We start from the raw sequence: 23,029 nt of genomic DNA on the forward strand, positions 1-23,029 counted from the left end.
CTAATCTACATCCTCCTTTCTTAGACCCAATTCTGACATATTTACCCTGGAACGAGTATGGCTTGGGAAGCCTTACAGAAACAGTGGACAGACATATGCAAGGGAAAGACATGTCTTTCTTGTAATCTCTTTGTAGCAGCCAAGCTACCACAACAGCCAAGACGCAAGGAAGTAACAGAGTCACTGGAAAATGGCACTGTTCAAGGTAGTAAGCACTATGGATGTTAATAGCTATCCTAGACTTGGTAGGAAAATGGGCACAAGTAGCCAAGTGCCATAACTTACACCCATTTGTCAATCAATGCCAAAAACAAAAAAAAAAAAAAAAAAGAAAAAAAAAAAAAGTGAGAAGGCAGCCACAATGAGGGAAGAAGCAGGGTTGCACAATTCTCTCCACCCACATGCTCCTCATCTTCCCTGTTTGAAAATTCATCTGTGCTGTCACTGTCACACGGGCCTATTCTGTTCCAGATTTAATGATAATTTTGCCTGGATGCAACCTTTGTCTTTAACAAAAAAAAAAAAAAAAAAAAAAAAGTCCAAACAAATATGCAACTATGACAATTTAAATTGATGAAGTGTCACATCTACAAAAAAAAAAAAAAAAAAAAAAAAAAAAAGGAGTGAATAATACAGTTTAAGGGGGTGGAGAGCCCTCTGTAGCCATGCCATGTGCATCAGGTGAAACACTGGATTTAATGGTGGTGATAACTGCATACCTATTGTGTATATTAGCTTATTCTTTTTCCAGAGGATTCACAATTTTTCCCATGAACAGTATGTTGTCCCTTAAAGTTATGACCAATAAGAAGGGTCTGTTCATTTTAATGACAATTGGAACGGACATAGGCACTATTTCCATGCCTGTGGCAGCTGCTGCTTCAGTGCCAGTCTCATCCACCTTTACCACAGCCTGATGAATAGCCTGTGAACAAACAGATATGTTACAAGTCAAAATGGTACAAAACCAGTTATCTTAAGAGGAACTGAGCCAGAAGTGTCTGAAGAAGTTATTAATAAGAAATTATCAGTCTAATGCACAAAAAGAGCAGTCTCAGGGAAGAAAAATCAACAGACTACATGAACTGTGGCTTTCTTCATCTTAGAGAATGCATATCTGTTGAAGAGGCATATTCCTGCTCACAAAAACAGTATTTTCCCATTTTTAAAATTTTGTTTAGTTTTTGTATTTCATGTTGCCACTTGTGCAAATCTACAAAGCCAGCGTAAATTTGAAAAGAGAGCAAAATCACATTGAATTTTTTTACAAGTTTGTACAGTTGAAGAACTAACATACAGATAAGTACAACAAGTAGCATCCTGACATTATTTTTTTGTCATCTTCCTTAAAATCTTGTGACAATTAGGGCCAAACAAGGAGTTCTATAAATAGAAGGACAGAGCAGAGAAACGTGCAAGTTCTAGTATAGTAGCAAAATTGAGAGGTTCAGAGACTCTAATTCACTAACTTTCACCTGCAATTCCACCTAGTTGTTTTGCTTATATTTGGCAATGAATTTGCACTGCAGGGTAGCCCTGATCATTGACTTTTACGTATCTTGACGCATGACTTATCCACAGATTTTGCCTGGGCCTGACACTAAGAAGGTAGACATACATAGAAGCAGCAAAGTCATGACTGCAACAATAGAGTGCAAAAGGACACTTAAGTGTGGAGAGACAATGATTTTGTAATGTCTGTTTTATAATGTGTCCCCATATTGATAAAAAGTGCCTCCCAGATTTGAAACTTGGAACCTACTCCAATACAATTCTGCTGACAGCCCAAGTAATATGGGTGAAATACTCTGTGTGTCAACTGCTGCCTTTTCAGGTAAAATGAATCTTCCTCATGTTAGTATTACACCATGAATATTCAAAAACACTGTAATGTGAACATCAATAACCATAGGAACAGAAAAGAAAAAACAATATCACTTACCTGGGAAATTCTGTGCTGGGGTTGTCCAGTGACACCAGATAGGTCAGCCTTATCAGTGAATAGATCCATTATGCCCATTTTGTATAAAATATTTTTTAGGTTGTATCTCCCAAGAAGAGTGAATTTTGGAAGATACAAATTTACTGAGTTGCTGGAAAAGAAGCACAAGAATAAAATTAAACTTTCAGGCATGATATCACAGTAGAAGGCAGAGTAATTTTGCTTCTCTCTGAAGATATTTTGTTGGTAGGGTCACTCTACATGGGGGATCATGGAATCATGGAATGATTTTAATTCCAACTCTTCTGCCATCTGCAGGGACACCTCCCATCACATCAAGTTGCCCAAAGCCCAGTCCAATCCGGCCTTAGATGCTTCCAGCTATTGGGAACCCACGGCTTTTCTGGGCAGCCTGTGCCAGTGCCTCATCTCCCTCAGTGAAGAATTTCCTCTTAATATCTAAATCTGCCTCTTTTAATTTAAAACCATTAACCACTCTCCTACCACTGCTCTCTCTGATTAAGAGTCCATCTTCAGCTCTCCTTTAGGCCATCTGCAGGTACTGGAAGGCTGTAATGAGGTCTCCCTAGAGCCTTCTCTTCTGCAAGCTAAACAAGCCCAGCATTCTCATTCCGTCATCACAAGAGGTGCTCCAGGCCTCTGAACAAATGTGTGTCCCTCCTCTGGACCCTCTCCAACAGGTCCTTGTCCTTCTTATGCTTCAGAACCAGAGCTGAATACAGTAGTCCACTGCAGGTGGAGGCTGACAAGACTGAAGTACAGGCATACAATTGCCTCACTCTTCCTGCTGCCATCCCCCTTTTGATGCAGCCCAGGATGTGGTTGTCCTTCTCTGGGCTGCAAGCACACACTGCTGGCTCACGCTGAGCTTCTCAGCACCCTATACTGCTATATTCTCCTTGGGGCTGCTCTCAATCCACTCATCTCTCAGCCTTTATTCATGCTTGCAATGGCCCCAGTCCAGGTGTGGGACCTTGCACTTGGCCTTGATGAACTTATTCATCAAGGGAATAAGAGAGATATAGTGACATTAGATCAGAGAGAAGGAAAGAATATTTATAACAAGCAGCAATGATGGTTCAGAAGGTAGGGTCTCTAGTCTGCAATGACCTAATACTACTGTAAAGATGAGCCTCCTAAGCTTTTCATTTGTCAAAAGTTAACCATATATTGCATACTTCAGGAAAGATCTCACACACACTCCATCACTGAGGATACAGAGGATATGCCTTATGAAAAAGATTCTTTCAGGTGTCTCAAATATCGCTATTTAAAAAAAAAATGCTGTGCCACTAAGTTTATCATAGAAATTAAGAATAAAAAAAGATAACAAGATATACTGATGTTGCAGGGCAATGTGTAGCTGACAAAGTAACAAAAAAGTACACAGACATCAAGTACTTAGAAAGATAATTGTATGTCATCTGATGCCCAATTTATTCATTTTTATTCTACTTTATTCTTTTTTTTTTTTTTTTTTTAAAGTGACTACTTTAATCTTTCAATAAATTAATTACAGCTCCATTCCATTCCATCCCATTTCTTCCTTGTTCTTTCAAGCAGCATGTCCAGTCAGAGGTCATTCTGACGATGCTGATTTGTCAGTACGGTTTTCTGGTCATAAAACAGGTTCAGGTTTATAGGGCAAGGAACTGTGGAGCACTTAGTGAAACTAGCCAAAACACGAGCCATGCAATGGACAAGTGGAAAGGGAAAGGCTTGTGCTTTCACCATAGCACATTCCACAGATTGAATGCAAAGTCTGGCTGGTAATCAAAAATGAGAGTCCTAGTGGATTGAAAATGGCTTTCTGATCTCCTACTTAATTTCTAATGGTACTGATTACTGACTCAAAGGAGAGGCAACTATAATTGCATCATCTTTCTATTACATACAGATGCTCATTCACAAGTCCCTACTTGTTTTCAACACTCAGGAAAGGGAAAGCATATAGCAACAATGTGACTGGGCAAGAAGCACTGGGATACATTTTCCAGAAGAGGCAAGAATGTTTTCTCCACAGTTCAACCATTAAATTGATCTCAGATGTCTGTAGACAGCTGCACCTATACTTTGGCACTATCTCCCATTCTGCAGCCAACACTAATGAACAGTACTACAAATTGGGTCAGTATCAGCTTGCAGATATAAAAACAGAGACAAAAATAGCTTTTCCCAAACTCTTACATCATTCCATATCTCATAACAAAGACATTTATTGATGCATCCCAGAAGCTCTAAATGACAGCAGTTACATTGAAAACTACAGGCAAAAAGGGGAGGAGTTGAAGTTATTGGTTTGCTAGAGAGAGTTGGCATGAAGAAAGATGGAGAGTTGTGTAGAACAAGCTCATGATAGGGATGCATTTCTAATATTAAAAGTGCTATATCTCCCACTCACAGCTTTAAAGTAAATTATTTCATGTGGGGGAAGAAGGGAAATGAAACAAAAAATGTGTGTTCTATTCAGTATCTCTCATAGTGATTTTAAAGGTAACTTGCACTTCTCTGGCAAAAATGCTTCATAAGTAACTTGATTCAGTTTCTGATTTGTGCTATAGTGAAAATGACCAATCACATAACTGTTCCCAGAAGTTTAAAAATTGTAAAGCTGCACTGAAAAATATGAGTTTTATTTCTGACATTTTTTTAAATGAAAAATGTTTGATTTTTTTTTCCTGAAAAGTTTTGACAGTGAATTAGAGTAAAAAAGCGTGAAACTGTTTTAAATATTAAGGTTCTCTTTTGTCTTGAAAACTCATAATTCGAAACAGTGTTCAAATGTGGATGTGTGAAGATCTCTTATGTGATGTATTCATAAATTTGAAGAATACAAGGGCTTCATCCTGCAAACATGTTTTGCCCATGCTTGTGCACATACTTTTCCCCATCAAAGACTACTACTACGTATAACACTAATGGATACAGAAGTCTAAGATGTGCTGTTTTAAAGCAAATGAACTTTGTCTTTTAGTCTCAATGTAATCTTGAAGCAAGTGTGCCTTAATATAATATTGCCTTTCTTCTAAGTCTTCAGAGAGCCTGAATTCAATGGCTCTGCAACATATTAGATGATCTATACACTTATCACTGTACTTTGTCCTCACAATTGTCACATGAATATTGCTATTTCACCATTAAATGTGTAATTACTGATAAAACTATGAAGAGAAAGGAAGAGCCAAGAAAAATAAAAAAGTCTTAAGGAAAGTAATACAAATTTAGATGTAAATAGAAGAGAGAAACAGAAAACCAAAAAACAATACAAAACAAAACAAAACAAACAAACAAATGATTAGAAGTATTAAGGCAGAAAACTGGAACCTACAGAAGTTGATCTCAGGAAACAGAATGTGAGAGTAGCAAAAGTCCTGTAGCAGTGAAAGCTTTCAGTTCATCCAGTATGAATGTGAAAACACAGAAGTATCAGAAAGTCAAATTTCAGATTTGGTCAGAGGAAATTTTTTAATAGATTAAAATAGAATTTAAAATAGTATCCCGATTCTTTATCAGAACTCATCAGATTAAAATTTATCTCCTTTCTTACCATCTGAACCAAGAACTGTAGAATTTTACCTTTTTGAGACTAATGTTCTCCATCTTGCCATACGTTCACAAGACAGTTTTTTTTCCAGCTTCCTCATTCTTCCTTGATCAGGCAGAACAAAAAATGCTGAAGCACCTCCTTTGTAATCCATTTGCACCACAGTGGAAGACAGTTGTTCATCGTAGCCATGTTTGAACGCGCCAATTCCAAACATCATTGGGACTTCAACAGCCTTGTTCCCATCCACAAAGAATTTTTCCTTTTTAGTGTATTGTGGATTGAAAGGTTTTTCCCATTCAGCTTCAAATACAAGAGTTAGAGTTGTAGGATACTATGAGACACAGGATATAGGAATGACAGGATACAGTTGCAGAGGCATAAACTGCTATATCTGGATAAGATTCAAAGATAAGTCAGTTTGCAATAAGCACTTGTACTTACTGAATACTCAGAATAATTCAATAACAACACAGTAAGAAGACTGTGATGTACAAAATCCCCTCTTTTTACAGCCAGATAGAATAAATTTAACTGTGTTATCAAGTGTGTGATTTTCTCTATGAAGATAGTTTTACAGTGCCTACAAATCCCCCATATAATGCAATTTTAAATGGGAACTCGGAAGAAGACAGATTATCTCCTTTCCTTATTTTCACACCTAAGGAACTTATGAAGGGGTAAATTCTCTAAGGAAATGAAGAGATTCAGATTAGTTGAAGAGAGAAGAGTTTTATATGCCACTTTTTCTGATGGTCAATAAAGTCATGAAGAATTAAATTCTATCATACTACTAGGTTAAAAATTAAAACAAAATAACAGAAACCATTCATACTGTCATACTCAAAAATTCATATTTTCAAGAGCTCTTCACTTAGTTGTGGTGAAACACACTGCCCACACTGAATCCTCTCTAGATACAAATTTATAAATCAAATTCCAACTATCTGTCTCATCCATTTTGGAGACTGAGCTGAAAAAGTCTGGAAAATAGTTTTGTATTTGTTTGTTTTGTTTGCTTGTTTGTTTTTAAAGAAAGAAGTGTTGCTCTGCAGTAAATTTTACCTTGAAGAGGAAAAATCATTTTTGATTCAGTGAATAAAGAGAAAATAAAATAAAATACAATAAAATACAATAAAATACAATAAAATACAATAAAATACAATAAAATACAATAAAATAATAAAATAAGCTCCACTAGAAAACAAACAAACAAAAATGAAACAAGATTACATTTGAATTCTGATTTCTTTTTAAAACAATGATTTCTAGGCAGCTTGGTACAAATTAAATGATCATCTACTATTTCCACCATTTGTGGAACAGATATTAACAACACACGTACTATTCTGAGGCAGTGATATGAGGTTTCATGTCTTGAGCTATGAAAATATAAATCAACAACAGTTTCGTTAACACTTTCATGTTTCTTAATTAATAGTGACCACAGTAACACAGTTTTGATGTCACAGACTGATTTTCTGTAAACCTTCATTAAAAAACTGGGGACCTCTATCATCAGACATACAACAGACAACAGGACTTCTGTTTTGACGTGGTTTAAAGAAAAAAAAAAACAAAATAAAACCAAAATGAATCAAAGAAATGTGACACAGGTCAAATTTCATGTGGCGTTCCGCTTAGGGAGAATACTGATTTCAAAAATGGTTTTACTTGATTTAAAAGGGCTTTACTTGATTTTAAAGGGCTTTACTCAGGATTTTAAGTTTTAAAACAGAGGAAAAAAAGAAAGTCCTATATGGCAGAACATCTATTGTAATGGTCTCCTCTTTCTTAGGAGGCTGCCATATAGGGATGGCACCTCTGTCAATTGTTTTACAAGTTCAAGTCAAAAAAAGAATAATGAAGCATGATATTTTCTGGCGATCATCCCAGCGAGGCAATAATAAGGGACTGGTGCACTATGGTGGAACTTCATGCCCACTGTTGGAGAGCCAGGAAAACATAGCCAGAATTTTGTCCTTGGGGAAGGACTTCTAAAAACTAAGCTACACCAAAAATGGGGGGAGAAAAGTTACCGCTGCTGTGCACAGAAAGTTGCAATGTATAGAGAATGGAAAAGACTTTAGAAGTATGTTCATAATATGAAGTTTCTCAGGGATTTTTCCTTATTGTGTATTGAGCTTTCCCTCCTAGTCATACGAGGCTCTACTTCTTTGCACATCCTTACATGATATTTCTACCGGATAAATTATCTGAAGTATTTTCCTCATTTGGTTTTCAGAATTTGATGAAATGAGTAAGAGAGAGGGTTTGAAACAATTAGAATATTTCAGTTGAAAGGGTCCTACAAAGATCATCAAGTCCAACTGCCTGACCTCTTCAGGGCTAATCAAAAATTAAAAAATATTAATACAGGAATTGTACAAATGCCTCTTGAACTCTGGCAGGCACAGAACATCAACCACCTTGCTATGAAGCTTGTGCTTCCTAGGGTGTTTGACCATTCCTATGAGAAATAATTTTTTCCTCATATCTAGTGTGAACCTTCACTGGTGAAGTTTTGTGCCATCCACTCACTTTCTATCATGATTTAATAGGAAGCAGAGCCTGGTACCTCCATTTCCCATGCTTAGGGCACTACAGGCCACCTCTCAGCCTCCTTTTCACCAGACTGGATAGCTCAAGTGTTTTCATCCTGTTCATGAAATACATGTCTTCCAGCCCTTTTATTATCCTTGTTACCCTTTTCTGGATGCTTTCAAGGACTTTAAGTTCCTTTTCACAGTGTGTAGCCCAGAGCTGCACCGGGGGTGAGACTGCACCAATGCTAAATATAGTGGGACAACCACCTTTTTCTGGCCAGCTGACTGTGCTGTGTTTAAAAGATCTCAAAATATAGTTTGTTCCCTTGGCTGTTCATGCTGAACTGCTCTTACCATCACTCCCTCACTGCCTGGTTGGTCTCCTTCTGCTCATTTCTGAGTCTGTATCAGTGTTCTGTAACTGTGTTCAGTACTACTCCATCCCAGGTGCAGTACTTGGCATCTCCCTTTGTTGACCTTCATGTCATTAATGATTGCCCAATATTCCAGATTCTCTAGATCCTTCAACAAGGCCTCTCATCTCTCCAGAAACTCAACAGCATCTCCCAGTGTAAATATCATCAGTAAAACTGATGAGGTTGCATTCCACTCCTGCATCCAGATCATCAATAAAAATGTTGAACAGAACATACTCTAGGATTGAGTTCTGGGAACCATCACTAATGACAGCCAGCCAGATGTAGCCCTGTACACTTCAACACTTGGAGTTTAACTGTTGACCTAGATCATCACATAACATAGCATTAATCTTTCTACCTCACAGCTAGACAATGTCTCCAGAATATGAGGGACAGTGTAAAAGGCCTTACTGAATTCCAGGAAGATTACACCTACTGCCTTCCTTTCCCTCTAAGTGAGTGTATTCATTGTGGAAGGATATCAAACTACTAAGGCAGGACTTAGTCACCCCTGGTGACTACTAGGTTTGATAATAGTTTTATTATTTAAATGCCTTTCAATAACTGCCAGGATAATATCCTTAATTTTCCAGGGACTGAGGTTAGACGGAAAGATCTGACATTTCCTGAATCTTCTCTCATGCTCTTTGTAGACAGATACAACATTGGCAAGGTTTCAATCAGCAAGATTCTCCTCAGATAACCAAGATTTTTGGTAAATTGTTGAGAATCCACCTATAACATCCACTACCTCTTTCGGTATTATTTCAGTACTCTGGAATTAATGTTAGGCCCCGAGGATCTCACTGGATCCTCCAATCTGAATTTCTGCCCTGCTTGCTTGATTTGCAATGCAATGAGATTGCCTGCCTGCTCCTGTGGTTTTAAAAGGTGTTTCTTAAAAAGGATTAGCTCTCATAACCAACTCAAAGCTCCTAAAGCTGTCTGAGTAGTTGAAATTTTGTTCTCTTAAAATCCAGGTTGGCAACCTTTTCCTTATACCAGAAATTTTGAACTCAACTATTTTATAATAACAGCCTCCCATCATCACATCTCCCACAAGACAATTTCTATTCTCAAACAACAGGTCTAGGAGGACATCTTTTCTAGTTTGCTTAGTAAGTACTTGTGGCACGAAGAAGGAAGTTATCTTCAATATGTTTTAGGAATTTTCCAGCCTGTGCAGCTGTATGGTATCTTTGGTTTATGTCTGGGAAGTTGAAATCTCCCATAACGGTGAGAGCAACCACGCCCAAGATTTCCCCTAACTGCCTACAGAATAATTCATCCATGAAATCTTCCTGGGTCAATGTTGGTAGTAGATATCCACAATGAAATCTGCTTTGCTATTGCTCCCCCTAAACCCTTACCCAGAGGCTCTCTACTACATCACCCTTAACAGCTGTTGTAGGCGACAAACAGCAATGGCTATACAGTCTAATCTCTCCCATACAGTGAAACACTTCCACGTTACCTGCCCTGCCTTCCCTCCTGAACAGCTGATAACCCTCCATTCCAGTACTCCAGTCATGGGATTCAATTCACCAAGTTTCACTAATACCATTGCTATCATAGCTCTGGAAAAAGATCAAAGGTTCCAGTTCTTCCCATTTGTTCCTCATACTGTGTGTGCTAGTATAAAGATATTTCAGATATGCTCCTAACAACAACTGTTACTAAACCACTTATTGATCCTTACAAACTTGCTTCTCTTCTTCTTGTTAGATCAGAAATCAAAAAAAAGCTTTGGGAAGATCTGTAGGCTGTAGCTAAGCAGACTGCATAAGTTAATTAAGCAAGCTTATTGTCAATAGGCTTATATTTTATACAGGGATGGGGTGTGGGAAGTCCATTTCTTCACTGCAAAAGTTTAATATCTGTGAATCAAAAAACAAAGCAGAAGTTTGAAGACCTATGCCTTTAGACACATTAGGATGCTAATGACACTATTATTGAAGTTAATAAAAAATAACATCAGTGTGAATCTAAAACTGTTTTTATACGTCTAGCTTCAGGTATGAATCTATACACAGTAACAGCAGAACTGCTGAGTAAATGCATTTTCTTTTAGATTAGAAGCTAAGATTCACTTTAACAGTATTCTTTGAATTTAATTCTAAAGTTGTTAAACCAAATAATAACAACAAAAAACAACCAACTGAATTGGAGATAAAATTATTTCCTAGTTATCAAAGCATGAAAGAAAGTGCATATATATCACAAAATTTTATGGGAGTACATATTTTAGTACACAGAGGTGCCTTCCTGAAAGTATATTTTGATTACTGTTTACCAGGAAAGAAATGCATATATTCAAACATAAAAGGAAAACTTGTCTTAAATTTTCCTAGGACTTATCAACAGCATCAAGCTGGTAGCTTTGTTCATAATTGAGTGAATACCAAAAGGAACACACATTATGATTCCTTATGAGAAATTATATTGTAAGAAAAAAAAAAGAAAAAAAAAAAAAAAAAAAAAAAAAAAAAGTCCAGGACTGATCTGAAGAAATAATGTATGAAATCAGAGAATTAGATATGTATATCTTACCGTTAAAATAAATATAACTAATGAGAAGAAGTTCAGTAAGCGGATCAAGGTTATTTATGAGGTCCTTGATTTTCCCATTGGTTCTTTCTGCTACATAACCATTGATCTTCATCTGGGCTTGATCAGACCTCTTGAAGTTCATGGGATAAATTTCACCTTCATAGAATTCTCTGAGGTTATTCAAAAATCTTTGTTGTGGTTTCAGTCGATCAAGTACAAACAGGACATTTCCCATATTAAGCTGAAAGCCCTCATTCTTTCTGTTTACCATTTGTATGAGTTGACGATAACCTTCATGGATTTCATTTTCAGAAATCTCACGTGGATTAAAGTGAAGGACCCTAAGAATCTGTGCCAAAGTATCAGACCTGGCACCAAGAGTCAGCATTGCAAAGGCAGTAGAGATGCTCAAAGGAGAGAAGAAAATATTTCCACTGTTTTCATGAGAAGAAATCTCTTTGTAGAAGCAACAAGCAAACTGACAAACACGGATCCCTACAGCCTGCTGTGGCATGTTTCGGTTTTCTTTTCCTCTTTGATTTTGGTTTCTTACAACTTGGTGATAAGGCTCATAGGGATAAATGTTGGAATGAATCCCAACAACTAAAAGGCAGAGGAACAGTAACAGCTTCATGTTTCTATAAATCTGTAAAAGAAGAAAATAAAAATGAAATCTGTCTTACAAATTTTTTTTACCTCATGCTTTTCAATAAATCTGTCCTTTCACTGTACAGATCCGGCTTGGTACCAGTTACTCCAAGCCATTTTAATTCAAATGATATCAGCTTTCTATTTCAAGGAAGTAGGTTTTGGAAAATTACTCAATCCACTGAAGAAGTTAGGAAAGAATGAAAATTAAAATCAAAGCAAAGCAATATGAAAGGCACCCTCATTAAGGTTAGGCTACTTTTCCTTTGGAACGGTTTTATTTCCAGCATTCTATTTTTAATGTGATTTTAAGTGTTAAAAGTCCTTTAAGTCATAAGCACAGGTCTCCAGAACAGAGGGTAAGGGAGCTGTCAATGCTGGTTAATTACAGTTAGCATGATGAAAAATTCAAAGTAAAGGAAACACGTAGTATTCCTCCATTGTGACAATTAATGTTACACGTAATTTTAAATGGGCTGTGGGTAAACATATAAGCAGACACCAGAGAGAAAGTAAATGAGTTAGTTAATGAGGAAGTGATGAGCATTTTCTGTGATTCCTTAAAGCTTGACTAATTAAGAACTATTTAAAAAAAAAAAACACAAACTACCACACATCTTTGAGCAATTACAGATTTATCGAGACCATGGAAACACAGTGTTGTTCATTAAAAAAGGAAGTGTGCCTACAGCATGCAAAGGTTTAGATAAATGACCAAACCAAATCACCTAAAAATCAGAAACAAACAAAAATTAGAGAAACAGGAGAACAATTTGAAAACAATCTTGACTTTACAATCAAAAATACAGTGAAAGGTGACTTCAGCACAGAAGGATGCAATGGCAAAAAGCTAAGATGAATGAGTGAACTCTAGAGGAATAATACTAAAACATATCCATAGAATAGGAAAGCCTTTTTCAAAGTAGTGCATAAAAACCACCCATTCACTTCTGCATACTATGAAGTTCAGAAACAAATCTTAATGGCACTGCACAAGGTTCAATGACTTTTTTTGAGAGAAGAAAGTAAAGACATGAAACGAAACTGGAAATCAAAAGCATCTTCCTGTGGCATATATTGCTACTTTACCTACAAAATCATTAATACAATAAAGTACTCCCCAGAGAAAAATACAAAGAATTCTGAGGGTGAAACATATGTTAAGTGCCTGATTTGGAAAGAGAAATAGTATTTAGGCTTTCATATCTTATAAAATCATGATGCCTTATTGAATTTTTATCCAACCATGATCTTTCATTTGTGTTCTCCACATTCTCATATACCTTGTTTCTCCAAAATTCGGTGAACTTAGAATGCTGATCTCCACTACAGTGTACGTTACATTCTTTGAATATTGTGGTTACAGCAATGGTACTATTGCTAGGAAGGACAAGAACCCCATGCCAAAACACTTTTGGTCATCATTCACTTCTATGCCTAGAACACATTTAAAACAGTACTTTTTGATTTGTTAGTGACTTGCTCTACTGTCACTCATACTCCTTTAACTCTATCTTTAGTACTTTTTTTCTGAATTCTCTAGAAACTTTAGAGAGCAAAACATAAATCTCTACTTTTATATTATTTCATGCACATCATTTGTTATTTATCACCTTTTTGCTTCATTGAACTCTAAAATTTTTCAATGTGCAGTCTTTTTAAAGAGGGAAATGCTATACAAATGAGCTCTCATAGAGGACTAATCTTACATATTTAAAAATAAAGTAATAAAACAATACAAAAAGTTTAAATTGCAGTCTGATTGAGAATAATATAATTTCTCAATTGATTAAGCAGAAATTGTTGTAATATTTGACAGTTCTTCTACAGCAAAAAGATGCATGACTTACAGTACAGTCAAAAGGGTCTCCTGTAGTGTTCACCAGGTCTGCACAGGTCCTTGCTCAGTTGTTTATGCTGCTGAACACAGTGCAGGGTATCCTCTAGCAAAGGTTAAGATCATCTAAGGGCTATGACTCACACATTATAATTTTAGAGATTAGGCAGAGCAAACAATGTTGAAACTAGTTTTACTGGACACCTAACTTTGCTGAATATATGTCTCACATGTGACATTTTATTATTCATGAATATGTGATTGCTCTGGTTAGATTCAAAACTGTTTTCATCAAACTGAACTTACTGATTTTTCTTATCACAACACATTTCAACTGCCAAAAATCTCGTTTTTTTTTTCTATAATCAAGAGAATCAACAGAAATAATTACAGTTAAAGGTCTTGAGCATCATTTCCAATTACTATAGCATTGCTGCCACAAGGACTAGACTTAATGCCCTGGAATAATCCATCTTTTTGTGAATTAGCCTGATTGTTTGTATCCTGAAAATCTGTGTCGGGGCATGATTCTCCCCAGACAAACTCAGTGATGGTTCTAAAAGATGCAGAGCTTAAAACACTGTTTTGCTACTTCTGCAAATGCAGCCATAGTTGTATCCGACTATCCACTCCCACATGGAGAAAGCACTGGCAGCATGACCTGCTATGGCAACTCCAGGGCCACTCACACAGCTGTGTGCCCAAACACAAAGAATGTGGCCGGGATGCTATTATACATAGGTGATCCCAGGTACAAGTATGGCCTGGGGACAGGGGGCGGAAGCCTAAGAACGTGGGTGTTAAACAGAACAAGTCTTTAGACCAGCTTACTATCTTGGTATCTGGTTTGCAGGTAGCAGGCCCCTCTGATCATGTGCCAAAATCATCTGTGTTAGATCAGACAGCCCAGCACCCTGAGCTCAGCCCTATTCACTACTGTGAACCACTGTCATTGCTGTGGCAAGTTGGTGGGAGCAGTGACAGCAGTGTTGAACAGGGAACATCTGTAGATCATGTAGTGTAACCTCTTGCTCAAAGCAGGACCAACTGTAGCAGTTTGCTCAGGTCTGTCTTAACTATGATAAAGACAGCACAATCTCTCTGAGCAACCTTTTTCAGAGTTTGACCAGGTTTTCTCACAAATTTAGGTGGAATTTATTTTATCTTAATTTGTGCTCAATGCCCCTTGTCCTGTCACTGAGAAGAGGGAAGTGTTTTCTTTGCTCCTCCCATCACAAATCAAGTATTTATTAGATGGCCTTTTCTTCTCTGAGCTTAACAATTCCAGCACTCTCAGTTTCACCATATACGTCAGATCACTTTTCTTACCCACTAGTAGAGCAATGCCAGTGTACTCATGTTCTTGTACTGGAGCCCAGCACTAGATACGGCACTCCAGATGTGTGTTCCATAAATGAGTAGAAGGAAAGCATCATCTACTTTGACTAGCGATAATCTCCCTCATGAAGCCAAGTCAAGATACTCTTGACCTTCTTTGTGAAAAGTGCTCATTGGTGGCTCATGCTCAGCTTGGTGTCTGCCAGAAACACCAAACCCTCAAACGCAGTATCTCATGTCTCCATTTCAAGAATTGGGATAACGTTTGTTCTCTATTTCCCTTTAAAATGCAAGCATTTTAGGAGAGGGAAGAACTTTACACAAAAATAGGTGGAGTTCTGATCTCAGTGTTCCATCTCCAAGCACCATTGAAATACTAACCACAACAATAGCTCTGTAATGTTTTCTGGCAGGCAAAAATGCAAACAGTGAAAGTTGTTGATGATTACAACCTATCAAGCAACTCAGCAGATTGAAAAAAAAAAAAGAAAAGAAAAAGAAAAAACCCACCTCTTAAGCATATTGCTTATGAAGTCAATCTTGAGAAATAAAATGCTTCGTGGTTGTATGCTGGACTCACAAATAATGTGTTCTTTAGGCATAACATTCACTTGAAAGAGTATTTGGGATATCATTTTTACTGTTCCTTGTGTAAGAGCCAGGAATCTCACTTAGAACTAACTTTTAATAATGGGCTACAGCTTTCATAGTGTATGAAAGGTGATTTCTGATGAAGAAAGGAAGGAAGCCTAATTAAATACAGACGCCATGCTAATGACAAGGTGATGGATGAATGACTAAGCTAGATTTGCACACACCTACACCACACCTCAGGACACTTGTAAGGAGAAAGCCTGGCAGTGAACAGGGAAAAGTCTGCCTACAATTGAAAAAGAAATTGAAAGAAGACAGAGAAAATTGATGCCGGATCAATGTACATGAAAAATGTGAATCTCTTGCTACTAGCATAAAAGAAAATCCAAACACTTTTCATGTTTTTCTAGAGTAAAGCCATCAGAGTCCTTCATGTGAAGAGGGGTAGCAGTTTCTGACTCAATCGTACAATGCACATGATGAAAAACTTCAACTATAAACAATTAGTTAAATTATAAGTAGAATACTGATTTATAAAGAATTCAGTCATTTTGTGTAATTTTGAAAACTGGATATTCCAGAGTAACACTGAATATTTTGAAGATACAATGTTAATAGTGAAAGAGGAGATTCCCTCAACTATACTAGGAGCTTTTCAAAAAGTTCTCAAACAAACTGGCACTGAATTGCCCATACGTGATTAAGTTCCAGATGGCAGTACTTTGTATATCTATTTTGAACAAAGATAGTAAAATCAAGGGGCTTATTTAACCGGAGTTCCTCTCTACAATACCCAGTAACCACTGGTAGGAAGAAGGGAATTCTACTCCATAAACAAGGCCACAAAGCCTCTTTAACTTTGCTAAACCGCAGATACCAGGTGTGTACATACATTCAAAGTGATGGAAAAATGTCTTAATTTGTTGTCCATTGAAATTAAAGCACTTTTTCATAACGATAATTAAAAAGGGAGGCAACAGGGACTGGAAAACAAGTTTATCTTATGTTGTACTTTTCTGGAGCTGCCAGGACTTTCTTCTGAAGATTTAACTGGGAAAAGTGTACAGCCTATAAAATGAGGATGCTTATACCCAATTTAGAATACCTGGTCCCTTGTAATAACAAAATATTGCCTTTTAAAAGTGTTTCAGAGCTTGTAGGATTTGTAAAAAACAATTGCCCAGTAGGTAGAGCACTACAGAAGATTTACAGAAGCAGAAATCACTTCAAGACACCCCCGTTTAGTTATGGGTTTTTAGCAATCCTTTTAAACCCAGTATTCCCTCCCAATAAATCCGTTCTACTACACAGCAACAAGAGGAAGAAACAAAACAAAACAAAACCAACCACCAAAGACCAAAATGTTCTCGTTACTTTGCTCTCTTCTTGTCAACATGTTACCGTTACTTTAATTATCACAAAATGCGTGGATGTAGGTAAAGATATATAATTATCTTACAACACAGGTTTTTGTTTATTTATGTCAACATCCTCAAATTCTGTCAGTTTTTCTTCAGGAAATGAGAGAAGTGACTGTGGTTTGGTAGCTCTTCTCTCTCCTGCCCAGCCTTCCATTTCTTTCTCTGGAAAGGAAGCAGGGAAGAATCCTACCCATCCACTCTTGACATGCCTTGTGCTGCTGAGGATTCAAATGTTCTAACTTGACAGAGCCATACCATACTCCTGAGTCTTCTCTACCCTTTTGGCTATTCTTGCTTTCCTAGCCACAAATAAGAGCTCCAGGAAAGTAAACAGAAAGAGTAAGGAACATCCTCAGTACGATACCTCTCCAGAGGACAAATCACCCTTCTTTCCACATAATCCTAGCCTCAAATTTGGTGTCCTGACAACTCCCTATTCTTGTGCTCCTTCAGAGTACTCACCCAGCCCTCCAAGTATCAACACTGTTCCAACCACCACCTCTTCCAATGACTCACTGCAAGTATTCTTCATCTTCTCTAACTTCTCTTGTCATCACCTTCAGCATCAACTTTTTTAGCATCATAAAAGCTAAAATGAGAACACGAAGAGGTGAGGCTGTAGAGAAGTAGGGGTTCATCTTGGGAGACTTCATTGTGGCCTTCCAGTACCTTAGGGGAACTTGTAAACAGGAGGAAAACTGACTTTTTACACAGCCTCATAGTGAAAGGACAAGACAGAATGGTTTTATACTAAAAGAGAGGAGATTCAGGTCAGATATTAGGAGAAAATTTTTACTCAGAGCACAATGGAGCACTGGCACAAGCTGCTCAGAGAAATTGTGGAAGTGTTCAAGGCCAGGTTGGATGGGGCCCTGAGCAGGCTGATTTGAGTCAACACTGTCCTTTTGTCCAGAAAGACCAGTGGTATCTTGGGATTCATTAGAAAGATTATGGCCAGCAGGTCAAGGAAGAATGTCCTCCCCCTTTATTCTGCCCTGGTGAGGCCACATCTAGAATACTGTGTCCAGTTCTGAGCTTCCCAGTTTGAGAAAACAAGGATATTATAGAGGAAGTCCAGTAAAGGGTCACAAAAATGATTAGGGGCCTGGAGCATTTAGGAAAGGTTGAAAGAGATGGGACTGTTCACCCTGAAGAAAACTGAACTTCTTTGAGGGTTACAGAGCCCTGGAACAAACTGCCCAGAGTGACTGTGGTGTCTCCTTCTCTGAAGATATTCAAAACCTGTTCTGTTGTGTGCAACCTACTATAGGGAACCTGCTGTACCAGAAGGATTGGACTATGTGATCTCCTGAGGTCCCTTCCAACCTTTGTGATTCTGTGACCTAGTAGATGGGTCCTTGCTCATTGCAACCTTACCCCCAGCAGGGAATTTGGAACTAGGTCATCTTTAAGGTCCCTTCCAACCAAAGACAGCCTATGTTTCTATAATGATTCTATATACAGAGAAGAAGTTGGCAACAGTTTGTCTCAAGAAAGCTGAAGAATCATCACTTAGGCAGTTTGTTTACTGCCTAAGGTTTCTCCTCAAAGACAGAGAATTGTTTCTTCCACTAAATTAGTTCCCATCTACCTCAGCAGCTCTTTCAGCTGTATATGACTTTACGGCTACCAAAGAAAAGCCCTTTTCTTTTTATCTTATTAATTTGACTGTCTCATACTTCATGTTTTTTGTGATTCCAATGCTTTGCACTTACAAATTTTTATGCTCCATCTTTTGTGAAATTTTATGATGCTTAGATTTTTGTCAGAGAAAATCTGCATAATACTTTTTCCTCTTAATTCCAGCTCTCTCATGGTCCCCAAACACTAATACTTTGATAGCAGACATAAAAGTTAGTGACTTTCAATGGTCAGTACTCACTATCAGCTGTTGAAATTTTAATTAAATGGGGAAACAAAACCATCACAGGGAAGAAAATCCCTCTATATTCAAAATAGATTCACAACTCAGCACAAAGAGGAAACTTTCAAGTTAATAAATCATACATAGACAACCTCCATCCTCCCTAGTACCCTCTTCCATTTTTCCTCCACTTCCTCCTTCCAGTTTTGGCCTCCCTTGTGCAAGGCATTATGCCTCAAAAATCACAAAATTAAAGGATTTAATGTCCTGCAGATTGTCAGATTAACGGAAATTCCAAGTCATAGTACTATTACATGACACTAATAACATGCATCTGAAGGAAAAAAAAAGAGTCTGTAATCCAAATTCTAATATATTTTTAATCAATGTATTTCAAGGTGCTTCATATTATCACAGCTACATCAACATCTGTTTTGAGAATATATAGACAGCCGTGTACTATGTCAGTACAAATAACAGAAACCAGAGAAGAGAATGACCAGAAACCAGATGAACAGAAACCAGAGAAGAGACGAGAATGAGTTGTAAGAAGAGACATGATCAAGTTCAGATACACTTGGTTAAACGATGAGCTATGAAAATTCTGTAAACAAATGTAAAAAATGTTACTTTTTAAGAGCGTGGGGAGGAGAACTTGAGAGATTATCCTAAAAAGAGAAAGTAGGGATGAAAAGAAAACTTTTCCATTTTGGGGCCTAGTTCTAGAGACTGTTATTCCTTGCAATGCATTGTTCAGTAGTACCAGAACTGAAAGCAAGATAATTGAGGCAGTGATGTGATGCTGAAATCGTTCAGACCTCTAGAAGTCAGGCTAATTGTGCTGCTGTTGTGTTACTGCTCAGATGTGACAATTCAGCTCTACCCAGCAAAGTGATGTGCAATACACTCATGGTAATTTATTAAGAACAAACTTAGATGACAAGCATGAAATAAAGTTCCCTGAATTGAACATAAACACCACCTCTTTCATTGAAAGTATCCTTTTGGATAGACTTAAAAACAAATAGAAAGCTCAGAAAGAAAACTCTATTAGAACTGAGAATTGGCCCTAGATAGCAGTTCCAGCATTTCTCTAAGGGAAATTATATGGACCAGAATTAAGTTGGAAAACAAAAACAGTACTTTACACACTCTCTTTCAGACATGCCTGAGAATCCAAAGAGCTACCAAAAACAAAACTCCAACCACAAAGACACATTTTGGAAAGCAGCGTACATCAGAGTGCCAAGCAGCATGACTCCACTGCTCCTGATACCTGAACTAGCTTGTCCAGGGCTCTCTAAGATATTTCCATAAGCAGCTGCTTTGCACAGTAGAAATAATCTAGGAAGTAAGCAAATCTGGCAAGCCTAGATCATGATGATGCATCCTGTGACAATGAGCCCAAGGCAATACAGATGTTACTATGTGAAAAAGGAACTAAACATATAACTGATTACAAAAATATGGAAGAATTTACAAGCTATAGCAGTTGTGTATTATTGTAAGGTATTTATTCTTTCAGAGTAATTCAGAAAACTTTTTCATAGAAACACTAGTCAACATCACACCAGGAGATGAATTAGTGATAACTGGAAAACAGAGATCACTGTAAATTGTATCTTGGTACATAGATCCATGTACAGATTGAAACTGCAACTAAAGAAAAGCTTTGGGTAGTAAAAATTGAACAGGTAAAATTCAAGCTCTGCAGCAACAAACTCGTGTGCACAGAGATTGTGTGAATTAGAAGTATGGGTAAATAAATGAAGGAAAAATTATGTACTCTTCTCTAGATGTCGAATCTGCAAAAATACATTGTGCCCTTGGACTCATAAAGGCAGTGAAGCAAAAAGGGAAATGCACAGAACAACTGAGAAAAAACTTCAGTGCATCTCCTAGAACAGAGCTCTCACTGGAACAGAGATTAGATCAGTGAGCTAATCCCTCAACAGAACACACTTTGGACTTTAATAAATGTAATTCTTAATGGGAATATTTCATACTGCAGCAAGCACTTCTATGAAATTGCAGGGGAAGATTTATTTACCCTTGCTGGAAAAATGTTATATTTTTTGAAATGATTATTTTTTCACTTCTGTAAAACAGTCTTTGAGCAAAATATCACAGCAATGCAGATAGTAGTCCTATTGGTTCATTGCATAGCACACTGTTCAGCAGACACGCTATTTCCAGCTACAATATTGCAAATATTTGCAGTTGTATTCAGAAAGTTAAACTCCATTATCTCCATTCTGACAGACTGAAAATTGAGCTCTGATCTGAACCTTGCACTATTTAGTAAGAAGTAAATAAATGGACAAGCTAGAATACGTGATACGTGAAATTTAACTTAGAAGAAATCAGACAATTAGAATGCTTCTAATGTCCTTAAGCTACAGTCAAGGGAACCATAGGCCCATACGGTTGTAAATAAATGGAATTTTTCTTTCAAGCTGTATCCACCACTTTATGTTCTTGATATAAATCAGTTACAAAATGATCACAATGAACATGTGTTCAGTGAGCTAAGGAAAACATTATCCAAGCATAAACATTCTTGATGAGTATCAAATGTCTCCAAGTGCCAAAAGGAAGATGAATAATATACTTAGGATATGTTGCTTTTCCTGAAAAGGTTTCTGTTAGTCAGTGTAGTCTAAAGAAAATAAACTCTAATACAATAAAAAATCAGAAGCAATATCATCAATACTGGAAGAGATAGCTACAGGTGCAGAGGGTAAAGCACATCAGAGATTTACCAAACTTGGTCAACTCATCTGATAAACTACTTCTGAGTTACTGGAACTATTTTCAACATCATTGCATAGCTAATATATTTGAGGTGGAGAGAAAGATTGAGTACTGAAAATTGTTCCCATGATGACTGAGCTCAGTAGACACAGAAAAAGTGGGGTGTAGCATGGAGTGAGCAGTGTGAGCTAGAACTGAGGCAATAAAAGAAAAGGGAATTGCCTTCACCTTAATTACCATGTATTAGATGATATATGCTTCAAATGATTCAGCTCAATTGTTACACAAATACTTTTTTTTTCTCCCAGCAATTTGTGGAAATCTTCAAAAGCTAAATATACCTTTAAACCTATTTGGAAAAAGAGAGTCTGTAACTGTATCAGCACTAGACATGAGAAATTTGGCTGACTGAAGAGATTCTGTGGAGACACAACAGCACATCAGTGTTGTATTGTAGATGCTATGCTTCTCACTTGGCTGAAATGAGCATTCAGTATCCTTGCTTTGATCCATTGCTCTGCAAACAGCATGCCCCTTTTCAGATCCTGCAATATACTGATCCCACCTCACCATGCTGAGCACTTAAGCAACTTTCTCTGCCACTTCATATATCTGCCAACCACATGCCTGAGCAGTATATCTGTTTGATGGAGTGACAGTTGGACAAATCTTCTCTCCATTTTGAAGTCTAACACATATGGATACCAGAACGTTGTTTGGTAGGAAGAGGTTCAGAGCATCACAAGGGGAGAGACACACCTTCCAGAGGAAGAAAGGAGAAAACAGCAAGTATCTTGGTTTTTGTCAGGTCTGACACCAACAGACACATACCTTTTTTACCTCTCAAGCCAGGCATTGAAGAAATATATATGTGTGTGAATGCACATATTTAAAAATTGCTTAACAATGGGCTTGGTGTCAAAGAAAAGAAAAAAGCAACAGTTGCTTAAGAGCTGTTAAGTCAAGAGACGCTTTATAATAGCTAGTAAAGCAGGAAGATCTTTGGCAACTGCAGGAAGGAAAAAAATGCACAGGAACTCACATTTTGGATTGGTCCAGTAGTGGCTACCGTTTCCTGAAAAGGACCTCATTCAAGCAAGCTGATGACAGCAGCAGCCTTTCTCCCCAGTTTCAGTGTGAGATCCACTGCACTCCACCATGCTTCCTGATCATCTACAGAGCAAGCTGCTGCTCACAAACTGTTCCATGGCAAAAGAATGCTAAAAAATTGCATTTGCCTCAGCCACCACCTGGAGCAATCTCATGACATTGTCTCTGAAATTCTGTGAGACTTTGGCAGCCTACTTATGTTTCTGAAGGACAAAAGGGAAACCCAAAGGAGGTCAGAGAAGAAAACTCCAAATGTTGTCATTTTCTCAAAGCTGTTTAAGAAATCAAGTTTCAATCTCTTGGAGTTTCCTTCAGGTATCATAAGTTCAGTTTACAATTTGCGGTGGTTTCCTGAACTTATGGGAGTTAGAATAGGTCACTGCAAGACAAACAAGGATGTAAGTTTGTAGGTGCTGTGTAGTCTCTTGTAAAGCTCTGTGC

General features: G+C 37.4%; 1 protein-coding gene across 1 annotated transcript; it reads right to left on the minus strand.

Annotated features, from left to right (window-relative positions):
- Positions 1-631: 631 nt before the first annotated feature.
- Positions 632-17,513, minus strand: LOC128085205 (serpin A3-4-like). The gene is made up of 5 exons (XM_052692291.1): positions 17,377-17,513; positions 11,023-11,696; positions 5,540-5,810; positions 1,943-2,093; positions 632-925 (listed from the first exon to the last, which is right to left on the minus strand). The coding sequence occupies exons 1-5, from the start codon at positions 17,511-17,513 to the stop codon at positions 737-739; spliced, it is 1,422 nt and encodes a 473-aa protein (XP_052548251.1). The 3' UTR covers positions 632-736.
- Between the last annotated feature and the right edge of the window lie 5,516 nt (positions 17,514-23,029).

This window comes from Tympanuchus pallidicinctus, unplaced genomic scaffold (genome assembly GCF_026119805.1).
Source record: "Tympanuchus pallidicinctus isolate F22 unplaced genomic scaffold, pur_lepc_1.0 scaffold3, whole genome shotgun sequence".
Taxonomy (NCBI): Eukaryota; Metazoa; Chordata; class Aves; order Galliformes; family Phasianidae; genus Tympanuchus; species Tympanuchus pallidicinctus.

What these genes read in the sequence shown, in the direction of transcription:
- LOC128085205 (XM_052692291.1), bottom strand. Translation starts at nt 17,513, where the DNA reads ATGAAGTCTCCCAAGATGAACCCCTACTTCTCTACAGCCTCACCTCTT. An exon ending in GAAGATGAAGAATACTTGCA is followed by an intron (nt 11,697 to 17,376) that starts GTGAGTCATTGG and finishes TTTGTAAGACAG; the next exon opens with ATTTCATTTTTATTTTCTTC. An exon ending in TAGTTATATTTATTTTAACG is followed by an intron (nt 5,811 to 11,022) that starts GTAAGATATACA and finishes TTGTATTTGAAG; the next exon opens with CTGAATGGGAAAAACCTTTC.